At 41.1% G+C, this 24,462-nt stretch overlaps 1 protein-coding gene across 1 annotated transcript; it reads left to right on the plus strand.

Moving 5' to 3' along the window:
• Positions 1-678: 678 nt before the first annotated feature.
• stard10 (StAR related lipid transfer domain containing 10) lies at positions 679-23,808 on the plus strand. The gene is made up of 6 exons (XM_066699225.1): positions 679-1,629; positions 16,788-16,935; positions 17,551-17,654; positions 19,308-19,425; positions 20,011-20,063; positions 21,965-23,808. The coding sequence occupies exons 1-6, from the start codon at positions 1,471-1,473 to the stop codon at positions 22,190-22,192; spliced, it is 810 nt and encodes a 269-aa protein (XP_066555322.1). The 5' UTR covers positions 679-1,470; the 3' UTR covers positions 22,193-23,808.
• The last annotated feature ends 654 nt before the right edge of the window (positions 23,809-24,462 follow it).

Consider the following 24,462-nt stretch of genomic DNA (forward strand, 5'->3'; position numbering starts at 1 on the left):
TCAGAGGCAACATGATTTGCCTTCCAGCATTAGCTGCAAAACAAGGAATATACAGTCCAACATGTCAATATCACCCACGGAAAGTTATACTCAAATCCAGCTATTTAGCCATGAAAACATTAGGCAGAATGTCATGAAATGCTTGGCTTTATGTAGGTGTACTGCAGTAAACCTAGACGGAAAACAGGTCTTCCTTTGATACATGTGTTTACAGTTAATGTGTGTTAGTTGGGGGTGTTTCATTGTATAAATCAATGCTAATATGGTTTAGCTAACAAAATACATTAATTACAAGAATGAATAGTTCACTGTTCTCTATTTAAAGAGGTTGTTGCCATTATTCTGGTGGCCACTTTTGCAGCCACCTACCCCGCCTGCATGGCTTTTCATGAACCTCCAATCCAAGGTGATATTAAGAGGTAATAACTGACTCAACCACACCTAGTAAGAAACATTTTGTTTTCATCTTTATCAAAAACTTGATCAAAGTCACTCTATTTGGACATTCATTGATCTATAAGACGCAAATTCAAAATAGACGAACTACGGCACAATCTAAAGATCTAGTGCACAATTCAAATAGATGCATGTGGAGGGCAGGAAACGAGAAAGAGAAAGCAGTATAGGAACCGTCAGCTGTTAGGACCCGGCGTGCTCTCTCTCTCTCTCTCTCTCAGTGAGCGAGTGGGTGGCTCCAGTCGTCCCTCTCCCACCCCTCTCTCGTCTCTGCGCATCCCTCACCTGGAGAGAGCGCAGCACAGCGCATCCTGACCGCCCAGCACAGCACCTCTCCCCCGGCAGCCCAGCGCGTCCTGACCGCCCAGCACAGCACCTCTCCCCCGGCAGCCCAGCGCGTCCTGACCGCCCAGCACAGCACCTCTCCCCCGGCAGCCCAGCGCGTCCTGACCGCCCAGCACAGCACCTCTCCCCCGGCAGCCCAGCGCGTCCTGACCGGCAGCGAGCGCCTCTCCACAGCACGCCTGTGAACGCATCTGGCTCGGGTTTCTGACGTTATTTTCCCTCTATATATTTATTACGCAGGCGGGACACTTACAGCCATAACATGATGCGCTTGTGAAATTTAGACCATGAAACCAAGACATAGCAGAACATTTGTGTTGTTTTGAACATTTGTAACTCCTCCTAAAATAATCTTTTTTTATTTTTATTTATTATTATTATTGAAAAGCATCTGTTGACTTGTTTAAATACCTGTTGTTGACGAACAGGTGTGCGTTTATTCCGCAAACGCCGGCCAAGCGCAATGAAATAATTTGAATATTGTGTTCCCCAAATTGAGATCTTTAAATCTTTTCTTCTACGCGTTTCTCTTTAGTCTTACAATTAGGTTCCTGCTCATTATATTAGACTTGCAGTTATCTGTGTTGCAAGTTTCTGTATAACATCTGAACTGGGGTTTATGTAAAGTGTAAAGTTGGGTTATTCTTATCGGGTCAATTATTCATTAAGATGGCTAAGGACGCTGTTCTCATCCCGGACGACCGAGCTTTCAGCAATTTTAAAAGTGAATGTAACTCGGAGGAAGGATGGACACTGACCTACAACAAATCTGGGATTACTGTGTGGATCCACATTTTAGAAGAGGAGAAATCCTTGCATAAGATAAAGGTATGTTGTTGTTGTTTCTTTTATGAACAAACAAACCCCCCAAATATTTTAAAATCTGTCAAGAACCTGAATAATAATAATAATAATAATAAAAAAAAAACAGAAAAACGTGATGGGAAAAGATGGAAGTGTAAACTCCTTTTCTATTGTCATGTGGAGTCTCTCCAAAAGGTTATTCTCAGGTTTACAGTGACGTGGGCTATATCTTTTTTGCTTGGGGTGGCGACTCCAGTCACGTCCTGTAAGTGTCCCTGTATCCGGGTAAACAAGGGACCTACAGGTGTTGAAATTGTGTTGTTTGCAAAGGACAAAGGAGATTATACATAAACTAAACAGGATGTGTCTGGTGCTGAAACCTCTATGCTAACTTAAAGTATTATTTGATCAACATAATCGATTTCTTTATGTTACCATGGCATACAATTAAAAAGCAGCAGTTGAAAACCTCCTTTGGGATTGAGTTTCTTTATAATCTCATCCACTAACTTGACCACTTGAAATAGGGTTTTAAATGTAGTGTTTGCTGAAAATGAGAACATTGTTACATTGTTACATGGGATGTCTACATCAGGTAATGGACAGGTGCGGTTGCCTGTCCTTGATCTATGCATGACTGTGTCTGTTCACCAAGTATGATGAGATCAACCTTTAACGCCAGGTATGAGAGAGTCTACCAGTACGGTTTCATTAAACATTTTCCCTCTCCTTGACAGGCATCTGGAAGGTATAAGTGTAATAGAATATGATAGTGATTTTCTATACAATTGACCTTCATGGCATTTGGGAATCTGGCTAGAAAACAGATACGTACTTATTTCACTTACAAAAAACATCCACCTCGACACAGCCTGTTTATCTGGCACTAATAAGTGCCCCTTTTAATGGGATCCTTCTCTCTCTGTCTGGCGGGAAAGGATTTGTCTTTTCTGCTTCTAAGCAATTAAATCACATTCAGTTATTGTACTGTTACTGTTCATTTCTGTGCTGTATTTAGTTATGCTCATCAAAATGGCAATTGAAAGGAGATTTGACAAAGCTGGTTGTGACAGTGCTCTGAAGCTACACATGCTACATCTCAGCCTGCTACACACACACACACACACACACAGATCAGGAAAGAAAACGGAAAAAGCACACGTAGACGTAGATGGATAGGAAACAAACCAGAAAAAACAATACAGTATTACTGGCTTGAGATCAGGCACAAACTAGTTTACTGATTTACGTAGGCTTGGCTTTGTAAACCCGCAGGTAAAGCCCTGTTACAAAAGGTTGTTCTGAAAGATTTTGTTAGAACTTGTTGCTTAATAATGTAATGAAGAGCTGGTTTACCCCAGTCCTGCAACTGAGTTAATTGGAAACTCCATTAGTTGTGAATCTCTGGTCTCTCATATTGTTGTAAATTGGTAACGATTTCTCCAAATCCTTTTTTAACCACTACACATGATTTTGGGAATATAATGTACTACTTGTACTACTAATGACAGTATTCTTTGCCCACTCTTTGGAAATATGCACAAAGTAATGCTTGACCTGAAGACATCGTACCAGTTAATTTTAGATTGAACTAATGATATAACAGACTAGATATGCATTTAAGAACCAAAGGGATTAAAGAAAGGAAGACATTGGGTCCCCATTGTGAAAATATATAGTTGGGATACTTTTATGATTTTTTTAATGCTGATTATTCCATACAATTTGAAACAAACTCCTCCAAAAGAATGTGTTAAAAGAGTTGAAGAAACATTGTCCAGTTTTGTTCGCTGAGGTAGCCAGTCAGTCGTAAGGAATTAATGCTGACAGACACAAAATGTTTGGTGCCAATCTTGGCAATAGGGGAAATTTGACATCTGATCATAGAAATAGGGAAATAATAGCGCACTGCAACAATGGCAGAATGTGCAGTAGTCATAATTACACTCCCAGTAATTACAGTTACAAAAAAGCGTTACACAAATTCCCAATAGACAGCTCAACATGTCTACTGTTATTTTGTGTAATTTACTTCTAAATTATTTAAAAGCTTCCCTTGTGCTAGCAATGCCTGATGGCTACAAACAAAACTGTTTTGAGTAAAGCATGGCCAGTGCTGTCATAACTGTCTTGTGTTTGCCCTCCTGTTTGCAGAAGCAAGCCATGTTCGTCCAGAAAGACAGGTGCTCTTTAGAAACGTCTCTTCCAGTGATTTGCTAAAAGGGCTGTTCTGTTTAATGCAAAGCAGTTTATCAGGGTAATAGGAGCTGCAGTTATTATTATCTAAAACACCGTCTCTCTGAGGGATAGTTCCAAAGAAGTTTTATAGTTTACATATGCTGGCTGAGCAGCTATGCAAATTCGTAGATTAAAACATAGCCAGTTTGAATAGCATAGGTGTGGTCTTTTAACAGGCCATAGCGATAGATTGCAATGCAAAGTATGAGGCTTTTGACTTGGCCTGGCAGTTACAATACCAATTTTTAAACAAACAAACAAACAAACAAACAAATACAAAACAGTTGTCACATAAACTAAACTCTTCAGCCACATTTACAGCCAGTGATGGGAGCTTTGTGTTAAATTTGGTGCCAGGGGGCAGAAGACTTTGGGATTGTTTCAAAGATCTGGAGATTTCTTTCTCGGGTGTCATAGAGAGACAGGTTTTACTGTACCTGACAACTTGCCTTAACTTCGATATGTGTGAGATTATTTAATATCTGTCTATCGGTCTCTCACGTTCTCAACCAAAGCACGCACTGTGATGGAACCCACAGCGGGGACTTCTTCAGAGGCACTTTTCAAATCCCCTTCATCACAGTATGTGCAGAATCATTTGGCAGAGCACATTTCTTTGAGATCTAAAACATTTTACTGAACATGACTGTGTTATTGCATTTTTGAGTCGTTAAAGAGGCTTTTGTTTTGGCAAATTACCGTTCTTTGAATGCTGGCTGTATATTTGCTTTCCTCACCAACCCCCGATAACACTGAGGACTAGTGTTCCCATCCAATCTATGGAAAAAAAGAGCAATATTTGTATTTACTTGCTTTGAAACATTGCCCATTGAAGAATATCCTTATTTAAAGCTTGCCAACGCTTGATATTGGTCATCTGTATTGAGATAAGTGTTCAGTTGAAAGTGTTTTTTTTTCCCTCAAACATACTAAAGGATAACAAGTCAGCCAGGAGACCATGACAGTTTATTCTGTTTCAGACCACCGTCAACAATCCCCTGTTGTTTGCAGTATTCCCTGAGCCCTTGTAAAGACAGATGGTGTAATATTTGTGTCTCGAAATGCACTTCTGTTGAGTGCTACAGTGTTTGTAATTTACTGCGAATAGTTTTCCCCAGGGATTGTAAATAGTGAAATCTTTCTTACCAATTATACAACAGAGATGACAAACTCAGTAGAAAATAAAATCACGTGTGCATTTTGCGAAATATAGAGCATGTTTACTTATGGATATCGTATGGATAAGCAGTAAAGAACCCTTCAAGCCTCCGCCGGTCCAATGCCTTATTTACTTAAGATGTATTTAGTACGTGAGTAAGGAGTGGCTTCAGACCTGGTGTTCCTGATGTTTACTCTCCCTCCCGAGTGGGATGGAATATCCTGTTACCCTGTGTTTTAAGTGTTCTGCTTAGTCTTCACTATCCTGTGCTTAGTATTACCACCACAGGGCTAGCTCACTGTTCATGAAGAAAAGCGTGCTACACAACTGCATTATAGACACCCAGCCCAGCCAATTCACCCGGCGTTGTGCACTTAACCTTGCCCCACCCTAGACATATGCACAGTGTGATCCTGAAAGAAGTAAGCTATAAAATAACAGCATAAAGCAGATGCCATAGTCTACGTTTCCCTTGAATGAAGTCTTAATATTTGTCTATGGCTTTATTTTTCCAGATTAGGGCCAGGTGTGCCTTTCTGCTTCCTTCCCCAGGGAGTGGAGTTTCAGCGTGATGCATTTTTTATGATTTTAGAGCTCCTCTGAACAGGGTGAGGAAATCCCTTCTGACTGAAGTCTATTTATGAACCTTGGAGTTCTGCCTAAAATGGTTTCTCCCTGCTGTACGGGGTGATTCCCTGGTGCTGTAAAATGCCATTATATACCCCAGCAGTTGCCTACCGCAGTGCGCTGTGCCTAGATCAAGCAGAAAAGACCCTTAAAGTCAGCCTAATGGGTTACAGTTGGAACCCTGTGGAAATGTTCTCGCTTTCCAGGAACCTTCCTACGTAAACATCTCCTCAAGAGCTGTCTGAAGTCCGTACACTTTGGTTAGGCCACTTAACAAGGTTCTTGGAGCTGTTAATGTATATAAAAACACGCACACTTTATCATTCAAGTATCAGGACTACAGTGTCGGCATAATACACAACATAGCGGTTCATAATGTCTCTGATGGAGCATTCATTCATTCTTGGCCTTAATGGCTATGGTGAGATATACACTCACCTAAAAGATTATTAGGAACACCATACTAATACTGTGTTTGACCTCCTTTCGCCTTCAGAACTGCCTTAATTCTACGTGGCATTGATTCAACAAGGTGCTGAAAGCATTCTTTAGAAATGTTGGCCCATATTGATAGGATAGCATCTTGCAGTTGATGGAGATTTGTGGGATGCACATCCAGGGCACGAAGCTCCCGTTCCACCACATCCCAAAGATGCTCTATTGGGTTGAGATCTGGTGACTGTGGGGGCCAGTTTAGTACAGTGAACTCATTGTCATGTTCAAGAAACCAATTTGAAATGATTCAACCTTTGTGACATGGTGCATTATCCTGCTGGAAGTAGCCATCAGAGGATGGGTACATGGTGGTCATAAAGGGATGGACATGGTCAGAAACAATGCTCAGGTAGGCCGTGGCATTTAAACGATGCCCAATTGGCACTAAGGGGCCTAAAGTGTGCCAAGAAAACATCCCCCACACCATTACACTACCACCACCAGCCTGCACAGTGGTAACAAGGCATGATGGATCCATGTTCTCATTCTGTTTACGCCAAATTCTGACTCTACCATCTGAATGTGTCAACAGAAATCGAGACTCATCAGACCAGGCAACATTTTTCCAGTCTTCAACTGTCCAATTTTGGTGAGCTTGTGCAAATTGTAGCCTCTTTTTCCTATTTGTAGTGGAGATGAGTGGTACCCGGTGGGGTCTTCTGCTGTTGTAGCCCATCCGCCTCAAGGTTGTACGTGTTGTGGCTTCACAAATGCTTTGCTGCATACCTCGGTTGTAACGAGTGGTTATTTCAGTCAAAGTTGCTCTTCTATCAGCTTGAATCAGTCGGCCCATTCTCCTCTGACCTCTAGCATCAACAAGGCATTTTCGCCCACAGGACTGCCGCATACTGGATGTTTTTCCCTTTTCACACCATTCTTTGTAAACCCTAGAAATGGTTGTGCGTGAAAATCCCAGTAACTGAGCAGATTGTGAAATACTCAGACCGGCCCGTCTGGCACCAACAACCATGCCACGCTCAAAATTGCTTAAATCACCTTTCTTTCCCATTCAGACATTCAGTTTGGAGTTCAGGAGATTGTCTTGACCAGGACCACACCCCTAAATGCATTGAAGCAACTGCCATGTGATTGGTTGGTTAGATAATTGCATTAATGAGAAATTGAACAGGTGTTCCTAATAATCCTTTAGGTGAGTGTACTGTGTGGGGTGCAGAGGCGTACCATTAAGGGCCCGATCCACAGAATGAAGGAGTGCCTTGATGTAGACAATTGTTCTAGGCCTGTTACAGCTCCGCCACGGCTCCCCCCCTTACAGTTTGTCATGCAGATGTTATCAGTAATCCATTCTTTAGGATTGAGGTTTGGAGTTGGCAGTCAAATGTTTTAAATGCGTTACACTTCCAGCTCAGGGACATGGTGTGCTATAAAATATAAATGACGTACAGGGTGTCAACCTCATATTCTTTCACTACCAAAGAAAATGTTGTCCAAAATATAACAATATGTGCTGGAGGTCATTGTGTCCTTCACAAGAAGTCACGCCTCAATGCATGTGACCTCGGGCCCAATCCACAACCATCAAAGGGGAGGGCTTTCCCCACAGCCTTTGGTAATATAGTGTGTATGTATATATATTTAAATACCACACAAATATTAGGGGGAGCAGCCATGAAAGCTACTGAATCCAAGCTGCTATTGCGGGCTTTGTCAGAGGAGAAGGGATGTGACAAGGTAAAGCGTTCGAGCACAGACCCTGCTCAGTCCTCCACAGACCCTCCTCTCCTCCTGGAGCTGAGAGCTGAGCTGCACAATGGGAAGTGACTGCAAGCACTGGAGAGCCCCACGCCATAGTGTTTTGGGCTCTGTTTTGAAGGAAGGCTGGAATAAGAGTAGTCCGGTCTGGTGTGAGAACCACAATAAGCTGCAGTGATAAGTTGTGATGCTTTCACAGGCATTGTTGAAGAGACTGTATTATGTTTTATAGTTTATAGTTTAATAGTATGCAGACTGAGCAAATTAGATTTATTAAGCTAGCAACAGCCACTAAGGCAGTTGGTCAGGGCATACCCTCTATACATTCCTCTCTCCAATTTGACTTCTGTTTATTATAAGAGAACAACCCACGGATGTACAAGCCCACAGGTTTCTGCCAGTTTCTTAGTGTCCATTTAAGATGTTACATTATACTGATTGATTACCTCATTGTCCATTGTTAAAGAAAACTGTGAGATCGGGCAGTTTGTATGCCATAACAGGAAGACAATCAAGAACAATCCAAAGGCCAGAGACCTGACCCCAAGGCAACACTTCTTGGAAGCATGTGACTGACCCTGCCCACAGAACCACATGTCATGCATTGTATAAAAGCTGTTACATTCCTGTTGTTCAGAAAGACTCCGCTCAGGTGGAGAGCTTCCATGTCGGGGCCTTCCATGCCAGGCATGTTAAATAAATACATTATCCTCTGTGCTTCAAGACTTCAATTCTTTACTGGGTCCTTCAATGGTGTACCTAATAGGGTTTAATGAAAATCTAGACATTGGGAATATGCCAGAACCGCTGCTTTTGAAACAACAAGGAACAAATGCTCTGTGAGACGCTCTTGATTGCACACCAGTGATCCAGGCCCTCACTGCTTTCCACCAAGCTGAGGATCTCACAACCCACATAAATGCAGCCAGGCATTGTTCCCTTGACCACTGCTTCATCACCATCAGGATCCCTTGAAGGTCACAGGATTGAATTGCCCTGAGATCTTCAAATTTTTAAGGCTTTGACCAGGCATATAACTGGAGGCCTTCAACAGATTAACCACATAGCTTAACCCACCCCCCACCTCAAGCCAGCTCTTTTTAACTGTTGGTATTCCTGCTTTATTTAGTTCAAAGGGGGATGAAGAGAGATCCTAGTCTGTGGGAGTTTTAAAGGCACACACGGAGCATTGAGGGCTGTTAAAACATTTGTCATGTACTTAGGCTAATCCAGCGGATACTGCTGTCCAAACACCATAGGCCATGCAGTGTCAAAGGAATCGGATCCCACTGGCTGCGATCAGATATGCTGTGTGTTTGTGCGCGGCTGGTCAGTTCCGAGTCCTAACACTTCACTGAGCAGAGCGCTGCTTCCACACTGGAGGCGAGCAGATGTCTCCGACTCCGAGCTCCCAGAGCCAAAGGGCATTGCGTCCTTCTGCCCATTCATACGGGCACAGAGTAACTCTTTCCACGCTTTTCTGGACAGCAGTGTAGTGTAGGGCTGTAGAGCTGAACTCTGCATTAAGAGGCTGAAGCAAATGCACAACCATTAAAGCATATCTGACCTAACAGCTCCACTGAACAACTATAAAAACACAATATAAGGAGGAATAATAATGATGATAATAATAGATGCCAGTTCCTTTTAAAATTGTTGTCCTTATGTGGTTGTAAACATAAACTTACCTGGTTTAATAAATGTGCTGACATTTATTTTGGGGTAAATTTGGAGATAGAGAAAACAACCCTTCCCCCCACCCTTGAATCCACAGCTATGATTTTTATAATTTCAGATGTAAGTTATATAATTAGTATTAGTATAATCACCCCTGTTATTATTATTCAGTTATTAAAACTCAGTGTATATAGTTCACAGCATATTACACTTTCCACACTTGTGGCTCAGTCCTGTGACAGACCAGATTCACATTACTATGAGAATTGAAGCTTCTGGAAGAAAAGGATAACAGAAGAAAATAAGATGGTAGAACAGCATCTATTATGTAGGTCAGTTGTTCAAAGATTAGTGCAGATGATTGAGTTCTTCGCCATGGAGGCCAAATGACCGGCATCACCTAGTCTTGTAAAAGTAATTCCAAAGCCAGACTAGGGTAGTGGAGCTGCACACAGCTGTTATTTACTAATCGGCAAGTGAATGAAGCTGTGCACTCCCTGAGGTGAAGCAATCACTTGGTGTTACAAAGAGTGTGTGTGGGTATAGGCAGTAGCCGCTGATTTTGCAGACGTTTTGGAGAGGCACTTAGAAACGTGGATATGTTATGCTTGTGTCTAAGCTTTGCTTGTCTTTCTGTTTCTCGTTCTGTTTTTTCAGTCTCCGTGTTTCTTCCACAGAGACTTGTCCTCCATTTACAGTTTAAATTAAATTAGATGATCATTTATAGCGTGCTTGGCCTTGAGACTTTGCTGGGTTAGTGATTTTGAGTTTGTTGTAATTGGCAGTCTTTTCACCAGAGGTTAGAGGAAAACTGCTCCTAGTGCTTGTTCATCTTGCTCATGAGGTCAGAGACTGCCTTTACGGTTAAACTAGCACTGAGAGATCGCAGGCCCTCGGTCTTTGGCAGTTATAGCTCTTTGCTCTGCTGTGTGTTGGCAAGGTGGGTGAGAGTCACAGCTCATGGTTAGGATGTCATATGACTCCTACCACAAACCAGGCATTTTTTGTTTTAGGAGGAACCAAGTATCTGTCTGAAGCTCTTATATTAAGGGATGTTAAGAGTGTCAAACTGTTTGTTATGAATTTAGGATGACAATAACACAGAAGTGAGATTATATTTTTAATGTTTAATTATACAAAAACAAATGTTTGAAATCATACAAATATAGTCTCCATTTTATAAACAAACAAAGCAGCAAATATGGCATGTTTATTCATCTGAAACCTTTATGAACAGTTTAGGTAAATCATATGAAAGTTCACTTGGTGTACTCCAAGCTCTAACAGCTGATTATTCTTATGATGCACAATTTGATTTGCAGGCTAAATAAAATAAATCTTCAAAACGATGCCCACACTTGTATTGATTGTATTGATCATATAGTCACTTAAGAAAGGCTGTAATTCACTTACGAATCTTACTTTGTGAAACTAAATATTCTGTTGGAGAGATCTTCGAGGAAAAAGTGATTCTATAAAAATCCCTGTGTGAGTAATATACAAATTTAGAACAGCAGGAATGATTTTGGGAACGGGAACTGTGCTGTGAGTGGTTCTTTATGGTTTGGAAAGGAGAAGGAAATGTCTGAAATGTCCAAATTGTAGTAAATCAGTTGTCCTCCGTGTTGTTGTTTTTTTCCTCTGTGGTGTATGAGGAAACTACTGTCGCTGGTTTCCCTGGCAACAGCCTCACACGCTTCTGCTGTCAGTGTCTGGTAGAGAGAGTGGGCCCCCGTATGGGATGAGAGGCCACAGTTCAAGCTCGTGATTTCCCCCCCTCCACCTCCTTAACTAGTATTTTGCAGTCGTGTGGGAATGCTTTTCTGCTGAACATGAGTCGGCTGCACATTCCTCGTTCCCCTGTTAAACACAGAGCAGTTCATTCAGACCCAGTTAAAAGTCTTTACGTAAAGAAACTTCCGTGGGGGAAAAAATAATTGCAGAGAAACAAAACATTTGTAGTGAAGAAGAAGAAGAGAACACACACTCAATATATTTCTGTTAGGTGAAAGAAAAACAAAGGCACATGACTGGACTGTGAAGTTCTGAAGCACATTATCGAGGGCTCTCTCAGTGCCAAATGAAAACTGCACCGTGGCTGTTTCTTTGGTTTTGTTTAGTCTCGGAGCACAAAGTGTTATCTGACCCATTAGCTGACAAATACACTGAGCTGTAAGATTTGTACATTCAATATGCAGAGAGCTAATTTGGATGTGGAAGTGAACTGGCAGGTTTGGCTTCTTTTTGAACGCTAACAGTATCTATGAAAATACGTGACTCCAGGCTTTATTTGCTTAAGGCAGGTGCTCTTTTGGTGTAACTGGCAAATAGAGGTACATCTGGAATGCCGTCCTTTAAAACTCCTTCGTATTCAGCCATTCCAAGGCTACTTAGTCACGGGAGAAAAAAGAGCTTGTAAATGCAAGTGGAAAATGGACAAAACATTATTTATGTGGTTGGTCAACCTACCCTATTGCTATCAAGGCCCTGTAGCTTATCAGGTGGTTGATTTTAATATTTAACTAAGTACTCTGCAGCTGTTCTTGGTTGTAAAAATAGCTTACATAAAGACCTACAGATACCAATTATTGGTATTGGTTTGAATTAGACCTTCACTTGTAGGTCATTGTGTGCGTCAGACGGAAGAAATTAGGTAGTATTTTTCAATAAAAGTGGATTGTTATGTACTGTTGGGGGCTAATTCAAATGACTTGTACTGAACTGTATTTTTGAACTCTGTATTGCGCTTATATTTTGTAAGTCACCCTGGATAAGGGCATTTGCCAATAAATAAATAATAATAATAATAATAATAATAATAATAATAATAATAATAATAATAATAATAATAATCATGTTCAGTATGAAACCATTAACTGAGAGCACATAGGGATATAAAACACATTTATTTTTAAAATGTTAACGGTAGTTGGTGAACACGGAACAGTAGATTACAGGGGAGGAACTTTAGTTTCGAAAGTGAGGGGGGAATGCAGTTTTTTCTGGAGAATGAAGTGTTGAGATGGGGGTGAATGGGGACTAAGAGTTGTGGACTGGTGGGGGGGAGCAGGAGCTGAGCTGTCGACCAGGGGGGAGGTTTCGTGTTTTTCTACGTAAAACAGTAACTGAGAGGAAAATAACAGCTCCAGTCTTTCAAAGAGTGCATTGTCCAGCTTCAAATGTCGCCCCCGCCCCCCCTGTAAATTACATAATTTAGCATAAGCAGTGTTGTTTGTCGTAGTGACAGTGTAGCATCACTTGTCTGAGTGAGAGCTTGTAGGCAATAAAAGCTCGGCAGAAGGCTGTGTTTCTCCCTTACACTTTGATAATGTTACAGAAGCACAACTGTTGTAGTAATGAATGTGTTCACTTGATTTTCAGAATCCCTTTTAAACCAGTCTTCATTTAGTGTGATGTTTACTAATATATATTTTACCTCAGTCTGAAACCAAAAGGCCCATCAATCAGATTCAAATAGCTGTATGACATACATTATTCATATAACACCCTTTCTCTGGCATGGAGCATGTCTGTGAACAACAATATCATACTGGCATGAGAGGGTGTAGTGTTTCCCAAAGGGGTTGTGTGTTGGTGCTTGACCCACACAATCCGTTACTAGATGGCCTTCTTGGTTTTTCCCTTTCCCAGCTGTTTCTTCTTTACATTTGCCAACACCACTGCTTGCTGGTGTCTAGTATTTGGAGCTGCAGCCATAATTCAGCTTCAGTCTTCAGTCTGTGAAGCCATCTGTGAAGGTTGTGACTCTGTTGATCTATGGGTGAGATGCAGTATTTTAACATCTCTTTACCTCTTGGACAGCCTACAGCCTCCTAGAGCAGACAGCCATGGCATTTGTTTCTTTGTAATATAGTGATGTCTGTGGTTTAATAGTCTCTAACCTCTGGGCTGTTTTATATCCATAATCAAAAGGGGACCTCGGGTTGTTTTTCTGCTTATTATTCTCCAATCCCTACCTCTAATGATATAAGGATTCTGTGATATTACTAACAATGGCAGGTGCAATTTTCAAGAGACTGAAAATACATGATGCATGTTGCAAACTGTATGTCTCAGTATCTGTGAATTAATGTCAAGATTCCAGTGTCTTGTGTGCATTTAATTTTGTTGTCGTTTTCCTTTTTTTGTTGGATGATTTTTAATTGTGTAAATTCAAGTGTCTCGGCTGCTACCCTTCAGATGTTCCTCAGATGTGCTGAAACAAAGATTGCTAGTGCTGAGACCAACCCCCCACCTCCTTAAGAGTTACTGTGTAAATGTTTTAGTGTTTTGGATGAGTTCTGTGTTCTGTGCTGCTGTGAGCCGTGTGTGTAATTAGAGTTGTGTCACATGATTCCTTTCAGCAGAAGAATGAAATGGAAGCTAGAGAAAGAAACCTTTATAAGAGCTGATTAGGTTATGTGTGCACTACACTGCTGGGTTGGAAGCTGGCTTTTTTCCTGATTGACATTGAAGTATATTTAACTATTGATATTAGTGAACTGCAATTAGTTCAGTTGTGAGGAACAGACTAGTACCCCATTACACAGCAATAACTATGGACTCAGATAATGGCAAATCCACGACTCCATGTGCATGTGTACATACAGTACTGTGCAAAAGTTTTAGGCAGGTGTGAAAAAATGCTGTAAAGTAAGAATGCTTTCAAGAATAGACATGTTAATAAATGCAAAGTGAGTGAACAGAAGAAAAATCTACATCAAATCAATATTTGGTGTGACCACCCTTTGCCTTCAAAACAGCATCAATTCTTCCAGGTACACTTGCACACAGGTTTTGAAGGAACTCAGCAGGTAGGTCGGCCCAAACATCTTGGAGAACTAACCACAGTTCTTCTGTGGGTTTAGGCAGCCTCAGTTGCTTCTCTCTCTTCATGGAATCCCAGACAGACTCGATGATGTTGAGATCAGGCCTCTGTGGTGGCCATACCATCACTTCCAGGACTCCTTGTTCTTCTTTACACTGAAGATAGTTCTTAATGACTGTCGCTGTATGTTTGGGGTCGTTGTCATGCTGCAGAATAAATTTGGGGCTAATCAGATGCCTCCCTGATGGTATTGCATGATGGATAAGTATCTGCCTGTACTTCTCAGCATCGAGGAGACCATTAATTCTGACCAAATCCCGAACTCCATTTGCAGAAATGCAGCCCCAAACTTGCAAGGAACCTCCACCATGCTTCACTGTTGCCTGCAGACACTCATTCGTGTACTGCTCCCCAGCCCTCCGGCGAACAAACTGCCTTCTGCTACAGCCAGATATTTCAAATTTTGACTCATCAGTCCAGAGCACCTGCTGCCATTTTTCTGCACCCCAGTACCTGTGTTTTCGTGCATAGTTGAGTCGCTTGGCCTTGTTTCCATGTCGGAGGTATGGCTTTTTGCCCGCAAGTCTTCCATGAAGGCCACTTCTGACCAGACTTCTCCGGACAGTAGATGGGTGTACCAGGGTCCCGCTGTTTTCTGCCAATTCTGAGCTGATGGCACTGCTGGACATCTTCCGATTGTGAAGAGAAGTAAGCATGATGTGCCTTTCATCTGCTGCAGTAAGTTTCCTTGGCCGACCACTGCGTCTACGCTCCTCAACGTTGCCCGTTTCTTTGTCCTTCTTCAAAAGAGCTTGGACAGCACATCTGGAAACATCTGTCTGCCTTGAAATGTCTGCCTGGGAGAGACCTTGCTGATGCAGTATAACTACCTTGTGTCTTGTTGCTGTGCTCAGTCTTGCCATGGTGTATGACTTTTGACAGTAAACTGTCTTCAGCAGCCTCAACTTGTTAGCTGAGTTTGGCTGTTCCTAACCCAGTTTTATTCCTCCTACACAGCTGTTTCTGTGTCAGTTAATGATTGTGTTTCAACCTACATATTGAATTGATGATCATTAGCAGCTGTTTGGTATAATTATTTAATCATACACCTGACTATATGTCTACAAAATCCCTGACTTTGTGCAAGTGTACCTAGAAGAACTGATGCTGTTTTGAAGGCAAAGTGTGGTCACACTAAATACGGATTTGATTTAGATTTTTCTTCTGTTCACTCACTTTGCATTTAGTTAATTGATAAATATAATCTATTAACATGTCTATTTTTTCACACCTGCCTAAAACTTTTGCAAAGTACTGTATGTCCCCTAATACACATATAATGCTTCTGAAGTTTTGAGTATTAGAATGCATGACATGCCTTTATCATTCTGCTGTTGTCAAAAAGTCCGTGTTTTCCATTTTGTGTTTACAAAAAACTCGCTGAATTATTCACCGTTTCACCCAGGGGCCAAACGAGAGTGAATGAAAAGCTGTCCCTCGACCTCGGTGTCTGAGTTTGGAGTAAGGAGGAGAACACTCTGCCATGCCTGAAGCCTGGCTCCACTGTGGAGCAGATGTCAAGTATGAGGCGTACTTGACTGGAACTCACAGTACTGCCAGAAGGCTTCTACTTATCCTTAGAACGTGAAGCAGCGAAAGTGCCATTGCTCTTGCAAGACAGATAAAATGAAAATAATGTTCTATTTATAGCTCTTCTACTAGCAAGGAATCCCCTCCATGTGTCTGGAGCCTTGTTGTGACAGTGATGTCTCACACTGCCTCAAGTTATGACTGGGGTACCCTGGTAAAATCAGTTTTTGACCAAGTTCTTTTTATTCAGTTCTTATTCGAACACAACTCCCTCTCCCACCGTCTTCAACAGGGTAGTGTACAGCATGCTATGCTTATGCTTAATTGGTCTAGCTCAAATAAAATGAGCTCTTGAACAGGCACACTTGGAAGCTGGCTCTTGAGCAGAATATTTTGCACTGTAATTTAAGGAAAAAACATCCCATAAAAGGTGGTGCTAAGAACAGTTGTAGGGAGAAAGTGCCTGGATATGTTGGGACCCTTGTAGGCAGCTAGATGAGAGGTTTGCAGCTCATGTGCCCTTCCTTATCATAAAAGGGGAAGGCTTGGCATGTGAGTTTTGTATCAGTTCCTAAAATATTGAATTGGTATTATCTGCTTGACAGTCAGAGGTGACTGGTTCAATGGGTAATATACAAAAGTAAGTGATTTTATTTGGTTGCTGTAGTCCAGAATCTTCACATCCACTCTTTATCACGCTTCAAAACATCAGCCTTTCCCCTTCTCCCCACAGAAACAAGGCGAAAGATTTATTTTATAGTGTACGTAAATATCTTGACCTGCAAAGCTGTCGTCTTCCCTTGCTTTCCTCCACATTTGTTCCTTTACTGATGACTGACTCTTTGTCTCCCCCAGTGTCGGATGGTGTGCAAGGATGTCTCGGCAGAAACCATGTACGACGTTCTCCACGACATCGAGTATCGGAAGAAATGGGACGCCAACGTCATAGAAACCTTTGACATCGGCAAGCTCACGGTGAATGCGGACGTGGGATATTATGCCTGTAAGTGACCGTGGACTGGGCTTTGTTTGAAATGACAAAAAGGGCGCTTTGTCCGACAGCGCTGAGTTACACTCTTTCTTTGGACTGTCTGTCTTCTCTAGCCTTCTCCCTCTTTGTGATCATGTTGGTAGGTGTACAGACGCACATATCAAATTCCAAGAGTGCTGGCTAGTCCTTTGTTGTCCAGAATATCACAATGTGTGCTGCTGCCCTTCACAATAACAGCCTTTAAATTACCTCTGGCAGAATTACTGGCAGCGGGATGCTTGGCCCATTATTTTTGTGAGAAAAGTAAAGGTTACAAAAGGCTCTTCAAGACAGTGTCAGATCCAACAGTACTCTTGACTGTTTTCTATTTTCACTTCACAGTCAGTGACAACAAAAGAAAATGGATAAGTCCAATACATCCAAGCCAGCAAACCCTGAGGCTTTAATTTTTTATTTCTGAGTGTGTATGTCAACAAAACCTGACTTTTTTAGGCTGCCTGAAAATTTGAGAGGAATCCATTTAGTGCTCAGAAGATGCAAGAATGTTCATTTAGGTGTATTTTTTGTGAAATCCAAACGGTTCTACAGGGCTGTGTCTAACCCTGCTGTGTTGATGTGTTTGTTCAGGGAAGTGCCCCAAGCCTCTGAAGAACCGAGACGTCATCACACTGCGCTCCTGGTTGCCTATGGGGAATGACTACATCATCATGAATTATTCTGTTAAGCACGCTGTGAGTAACCAGCCGGCAGTTTCCACAGAAACTCCCTTCCCTACTGCAGTGCACTCGAGCTTGAAGCAGATTTTCTTAGACATTAGGTGGTGATTTTTTGTATTTGTTTTCCCCTCTTTAATGTTACAGATGCTAAAGGCAGGAGGAGTTTTTATTTATCATAAAGGGAGAGTCAGACCTGCTGTCTACATTTTTAATGCAGTTTCTGAGCTCAGTTTAAATTGATAGATGTTGTAATGCAGGTTGCTTTGTCTTTATCAGCTTACATTCACCTAGCAACAACCAAGATACATGGATGAAAGGTTATATATGGAGCACTTACAAGAAGAAAAAATCTTCAGCTTGGAATTGGAATCCAAAAAAGGTTGTCATTATATAATGTAATAGGCCTGACTCACATGGCCATATGTTACCTGAAAACAGGGACTGGGTGAACATTTGAAGGAGGATTTGATCCCAGGAGTGATATATTTTTATATTGCTATTGCTCTCAGCCTATGTCTTAAAGGCCAGACTCCAGCCTTGCCATAACCTCTTTATCGAAAGGGAATCCATGTCAGCCTGTCGAAGGCGTGATGAAATCGGCTCCAACGTTCATTAGAGGTCTGCGGTTTTAAACTTGCCTCCTAAGGGAACGATTAGAGAAAGTCCTTTACTAAAAGAAGCTTGTCATCCTTGGAATAAGGGAGAATTTGTCAAATCTCCATCAATCCCTTCTGGCCCTGATTAATCAGTATACTTCAGAGTAGGATACACATGTATAAATTCGTTGTAAACCAACATATATTACCATAGTATTGATAACCTGACAGTACCTGGCATCTACAATGATCAAGTATTTTAAAATAAGGTATATTGTTCTATTATTGTGTATAATCCCTTTGGAAGCTACTAATTCAGTGTGAGTAGCTTGGTTGCTATACAATTATCACCTGCCATTTGTGTACTTTAAACTCTCACCGATGGCTCTTTAATTATATGGACAGGTTCCAACTGTAATTATGTTGCTGTTCACCTGTTCACCTTTATTTAATTTCATATCATTTAAGTTCTGCCAATGCCAGAAAATTAGCATCACCCACCTGGTGGAGGCTTAGACAAAGAGATGTGTAACACTGCTACTTATTTTTTTTTTCTTTAAGCAATAAATCCTGCCAAAGAGCAGGCAATCTGATGGCACATAACAACACTTCACACTGCTCTTGTTACCAGAATCAATATTGCCATGTCATCCAGGCAATGAATGTGGTTGAATAGATTATAATTTACATTTTATCTTAAATTAATTTTCCCTGTCAATAGCACACTGCTTTACCTCATTTTAGGCTGAACACTTAATGTGGTTGAGTTTCAACAGTTACTCGATCCAGGGAGAGTTAGGATTTTAGGCCGCCGAAGGTGTTGAAATGTATGAAAATAAATTCAGACTGAGATCAGCTCCCAGAAGCATTATAGGTAAAGTAGTTTGAATACATAATGCAGAAATCCACTTGGCCCTGGCGGACTGCAATTTGACACCCTGGGATTATAGGTGGGGAGGTTATGCAGTAGAATTCTGTTGTCTGGATGATGAAAGGAAGGGGTTTTGGCTCAGTCAACAACAAAACAAATGAGCTGACTGGAATGACTGGGATTTTCCTCCTGCCTCCTTAGAAATACCCACCAAAGAAGGACATGGTCCGTGCTGTATCTATTCAGACCGGCTACCTGATCCAGAGCCATGGGCCCAAGAGCTGCACTCTCACATACCTGGCACAGGTGGACCCAAAAGGTAAAAGCTAAAGTCCCAGCCTCACCTCAGATATGTTAACACTAGAATTGGAAGTCTTTGATTGGAAAATACGTGCATTTTCTTTTCTCCCTGTTGTTTTCTTTCTTTACTGATTTCTTCTCCCTGAACCTTTTACTGCATCTATTTGTAGATTGCAATGCTTGTTCCATGTGTGTGCATTACCCAAAGATAGCAAAATATATATTTATTGTCCATTTAGATCTTAGCATCTTGTTCCTATCATGCACTGTTAAATTCTCCCATTCCAACTGTTCGAAGAATACAAGAGCAGCATCAACATTATGGAGGTTAATTCAGTAATAGAACACCATCTGGCTTGTAATGTACAAAAAGGCTTTGTATGCTCCGGGAGAAGTATAAAACTTCAATTTTGGGATTTTATGACATCAGTAACTTTTTCTTGGGTTAACCTTAAGGTCATCTAGTTTTATGAAATAGAGATCTTTTGAACTCTTTTGCAGTAATGTGGCATAAAAACCAGTTCAGAAAATCTTATTTGAATTGGTTATCTGTTGGTTTTTATATTTGTTATTATTATAATATTTTTTTAATGTGTTTGTTTAGGTTCTTTACCAAAATGGGTAGTCAACAAGTCTTCCCAGTTCCTTGCTCCTAAAGTAAGTACATTCTTTTCTATTTTTGCTCAAAAGTTCAGGAGAATTCAATAAAGCAATATTAAATTATCTCTCCCTCTTTGTGTCCATTAATGAATCTCTTTGAAGTTATACGTTTAAACATTGTGCCTGATATTTCATTTTGTTCTGGTTTGTTATACTGTAGAAGGTAACATTTTCCATCCCAGTGCCTTAAATCTACAGTTATAATTTGATCATTTGTAATATTTATAACTGTATTACTGTTATGGAGGCAAGCTAAATCTAGTTACAACTAATTTAGTTAATTACCAGTATGCATTTTTTTATTATTGGCCAGAGCAACCAAATACTCCTTTGTACTACACATTTAAAAAAAAATAAAAAAATATCTATGTTCAAGAAGGCACATCTAAAATTGACTTGTCAGTTACTTTGAAATGCAATTGGCACACCTTATTTGCATTTCAGAGATTTGTTTCTTGCGAACTGAACATCAGTCGTGTTTTTGAGGGAGGGCAACATGTGACATGAGAAACGACATTATAGCTGAAGTGATGGACAAGCAGATTCTTTCTCCATGCATTATCAGGCCATTTTGTTGAGCTTAAGAGGAAGTAGGTCAGGAAGTCCATGGGGAACACATTTCAAAGTGCAAAATACGCTTACACTATAAAACCTGGTATCTAAATATAGATTTATTTAATGATAACCATTTTATGTAGGCGTGTTTTTTTTTTGGCATTCCAGTCATTAACATTGTTTGTGTTCTGTTTCTGCTTGGAAGCCATGCACCACCCTTTAGAGTTCCTGTTTTTCTATTTGTCTCATTTATTTTTAATTTTTAATAGCCTTAATTAAACTCAAAGAGCAATGTCAGACCTGTTCCATTGTGCAATCAGATCAAATCTGTGATTATTTAACTTTTTTAAATGATCAAAGAGGATGAGCACTCGGTGGATGTAAACGTTATTTGCTTCCCTTGAATACTTACTGCTAATGATGCGATTAATTTCATAGCGTAATTTTGCCTCCCATTTAGTTAGGCAGATGGAGCAGTCCAAAGTAGTAATAATAATTCTGTTCAATTCAGTAGAGGACAACGGAGGGTCAGTGCCTGTGTTGTGGTTCATGTTGGCAGCTGTTCAGCTCAGCTCTTAGGCCCTCTGAAGACATTTTGCGTGCCACAAATCTCTCTGTGACAGCACTCTGAAATTACACTTCTGCTTTAATTAAGCATTCAAACCAGAGGGCCAGAACACGTCTGGGGCTGAAAACAGCGCACAATCTTTCACAACATCCTTTTTGGTGTCTCTTTTTAAATTTCAAATCTGGGCAGGAAGCAAAGCCCCTGTGACAATGTGGTAGTGAGTTCTCGATCAGAGTAATTGTTGTGGAGTATTAACAGGAAGTTGCAGAGGTGAGGGGACACTGCCCTGGTCTGATCAGGCTCTCATTCAATTAGAAATCCCATTTTGGCTAACAGCTTGGGTTCGGCGTGAAAGCACAGACTGTTTGAACTCGATTGTACGTTTTGAAGGGGTGAAATAACCTTTGTGACATGAAACTCCCATCAGTGCTGGTGTGACCCAGTGTGGCCTTACAATTTGAACAAATTACACCTCACCTTGGAGAGATGGATCTGCAACCAGCTTCTGCCCTGGCTGAGTTAAAATGAATTATTTGCAAAGATCTTACAGACCATTGTTTATGTATTAATTAATACATTTTCACCAAAACTGATAATTTTAGAAATTGATTGTTACCTTTTTTTTCTTTCTGAGAATCTGTAGAATACAATATTGCTCAAGAATAGTTCTATTAGTTAGCGTTTAATTGATTGTTGGTTTTCATTCCCCCTTCAGTTAATGGTAATAGTTTTTTGTTTTTTTTTCATGTCTGTTTTCTCATGTTGTTTTAATAAGGCAATGAAGAAAATCAACAAGGCATGCCTGAAATACCTCGAGTGGAAGCAGAAACACAACCCCCATTACAAGCCTTGGCTGTACCCAGAGCAGAGCCGGCTGTCCAGCATCCCCCTGTCTGAGCTGAGCATCCAGCACGCCGACTCCCTGGAGAACATCGACGAGAGCGGCCTGAGCGAGGCCAAGGAGGAGCACTGTGAAGGCAGTGACGACGAACGAGCCAACTGAGGGCAGACGCGCGCACACAGGCCCAGACTGTTTGAGCAACGGAGGCCCGTGACGCCACACAAACACACACTTCCACACACTCCCACGCTCACACTCCCATATAAACACAGATGTGCTGTTACTTACGCACAAGCCCTGGCCAACTGTACAGCAGGAGCCTCTTTCCCCGTCAATATGGGCATGCATTCACAAACGATTACTCATATTCTCGATAAACACACCGAAAATAATAACACATGGGCACAGACTTAGTGAGAAACTGAGGCCTGTTTACAGGAGTAAAAACACACATGCCCAGGAAGGCACAAGTGTGCTGTGGCGCTGACACTCACATTTGTAGAAACACACGGGTTGCTTAGGGACATGTTATTTTAGACCAATACGCAAGCCTATAAAGACGCCTTTCAGTTTAACAGCTAGTTAAGTGATACTTTTCTGTGTACTTACATTCAGCTTGCATTCCAAATGACGATGGAAAATCACTTAAAAACAGAAAACAAGGACTGTATAGGCCTTTACATAGCCAAGGCCCATGATAAACCTCACTTACAAACCAGCCAAGCTAACTCAGCTAGGACTACAGACAACACAATCTGAATGGTGAAAATCATTTCAGCGATCCACCTAAAATGTTTTCTCAACACTGCCAGCAAATAGATCAGTCTATTTTTTATTCCCCGTATTTGAAACGGACTCTGAATTCCCTGCCTCAACCCCCCAAAAAACCTAGATGTGTTTTGACGTCTCATGTTCGTGTTGTTGAAAGAAGAATCTGTATGTTATAATAGTCCGCGATGGGCATGTGAAAAATAAGTCAGAAATGTAGAGATTTAAAGTTGAAATCTTGGCAAATGCCAAGTCAGCTTTCTGTTACCTCGAAGGGTTTGAATGTATGTGGCAAAACTAATACAGGATACTTTCAAGGTTTTGACCCAGATTCAAGATTTGTCTTCTCTATAAAATCTTTCTTTTTTATCTATAGAGGAGGGTAAGGGAACTGGGCCAATTATAAGGTATATAATCATTTTTTAATATATTTTCAATGATTAGCTGAATGGTGGAATCTCAAGTGAATGCTGACCAAAGAGGGTCCACTCTATAGCAGCTCGGATGTATAGTTTGATATACAAGAAAATGGTAGAAATCGCAAATTTCTTCTGACCAGTTTACTGAATTCTTCCACAAAGAAAGGTCCCCCATGGTCAGCTTTCAGGACAGATGCACCAAAGCACATAAGAAAGTTTACAAACAAGAGGAGGCCATTTGACCCATCGTGGGTCAGCTGCAACGCAGTCCGAAGTACTCCATCGCATTCCACTACTTGCTCGTCTTGGTACATTTAAGTCATTTAGATACACTACACTGACCAACTGCATTGTGGGTGATACAAGTATGCTACTATTGGCTACACATAGTACAGGAGGTAGATCACTATATTACCTTCGACTGTAAAGGCGGAAGAGAGTTTAGAATCTGCAGTACAGTGCATGGGCAACAACTTCTGTGTCCAAGCATATTGGGGGAACAATAAACATCAATCTGCTCCTTTGTATACATGTTACATCATTTCATGTAAGTCATTTTGACATAATTATCAATAAATGCCATCTTTCCCATTGGTTTATTGTTATTTTCCAGAAAACAACACTTCAAATAAAACAAATGCGTGTGTGCATATCTATCCATGGTCCTATCATGGGTTTCCTTCCATGGAGGTTTATCATAATGCATGCAGGGGAAATTATTTAATTGGATTGTTGGATCTTAATTGCGATATGACAATGGTAGGTCTGGAGTTTGGAGGTTTCCGGGTAGAGCCCTGCTGAAAAACGAAGGGACAAAAGACACTGGACAGACAGTGCTGATTGATCAGTGGCTGCGGTGACTGACATGATGTGATATTCATGAGGTGGCTGAAATGAGGAATCAAGGAAATCACATCATGGCTGTGTGTCTGCTGTCATTGTACACTGTGTGGCATGGCAGAAGATGCCAATAAGAGCAGGGAGGATGCACAGAGAAAGGTGAAGTTACATCTATTGCTGGTGCTGGGAAAACAAAGCATTAATAACTGACAGGCAGGGACAGCCCCCTTGTATGATTTTACAGTTCCTTTTAATTGAAATACATTTTAGTGTTATTTAGAGCCCTTTCATTATTCTCTGTGCTTGAGTAAATTTGTGGTATCAAAACCCTTTCATTGGCGATAGGACTGGCACAAACCACTCAGGTCAGATGCAATGCTTTTCACCCTACAGCAGTTTTAATTT

The sequence above is a fragment of the Amia ocellicauda genome, chromosome 3, assembly GCF_036373705.1.
Source record: "Amia ocellicauda isolate fAmiCal2 chromosome 3, fAmiCal2.hap1, whole genome shotgun sequence".
NCBI classification, from domain to species: Eukaryota; Metazoa; Chordata; class Actinopteri; order Amiiformes; family Amiidae; genus Amia; species Amia ocellicauda.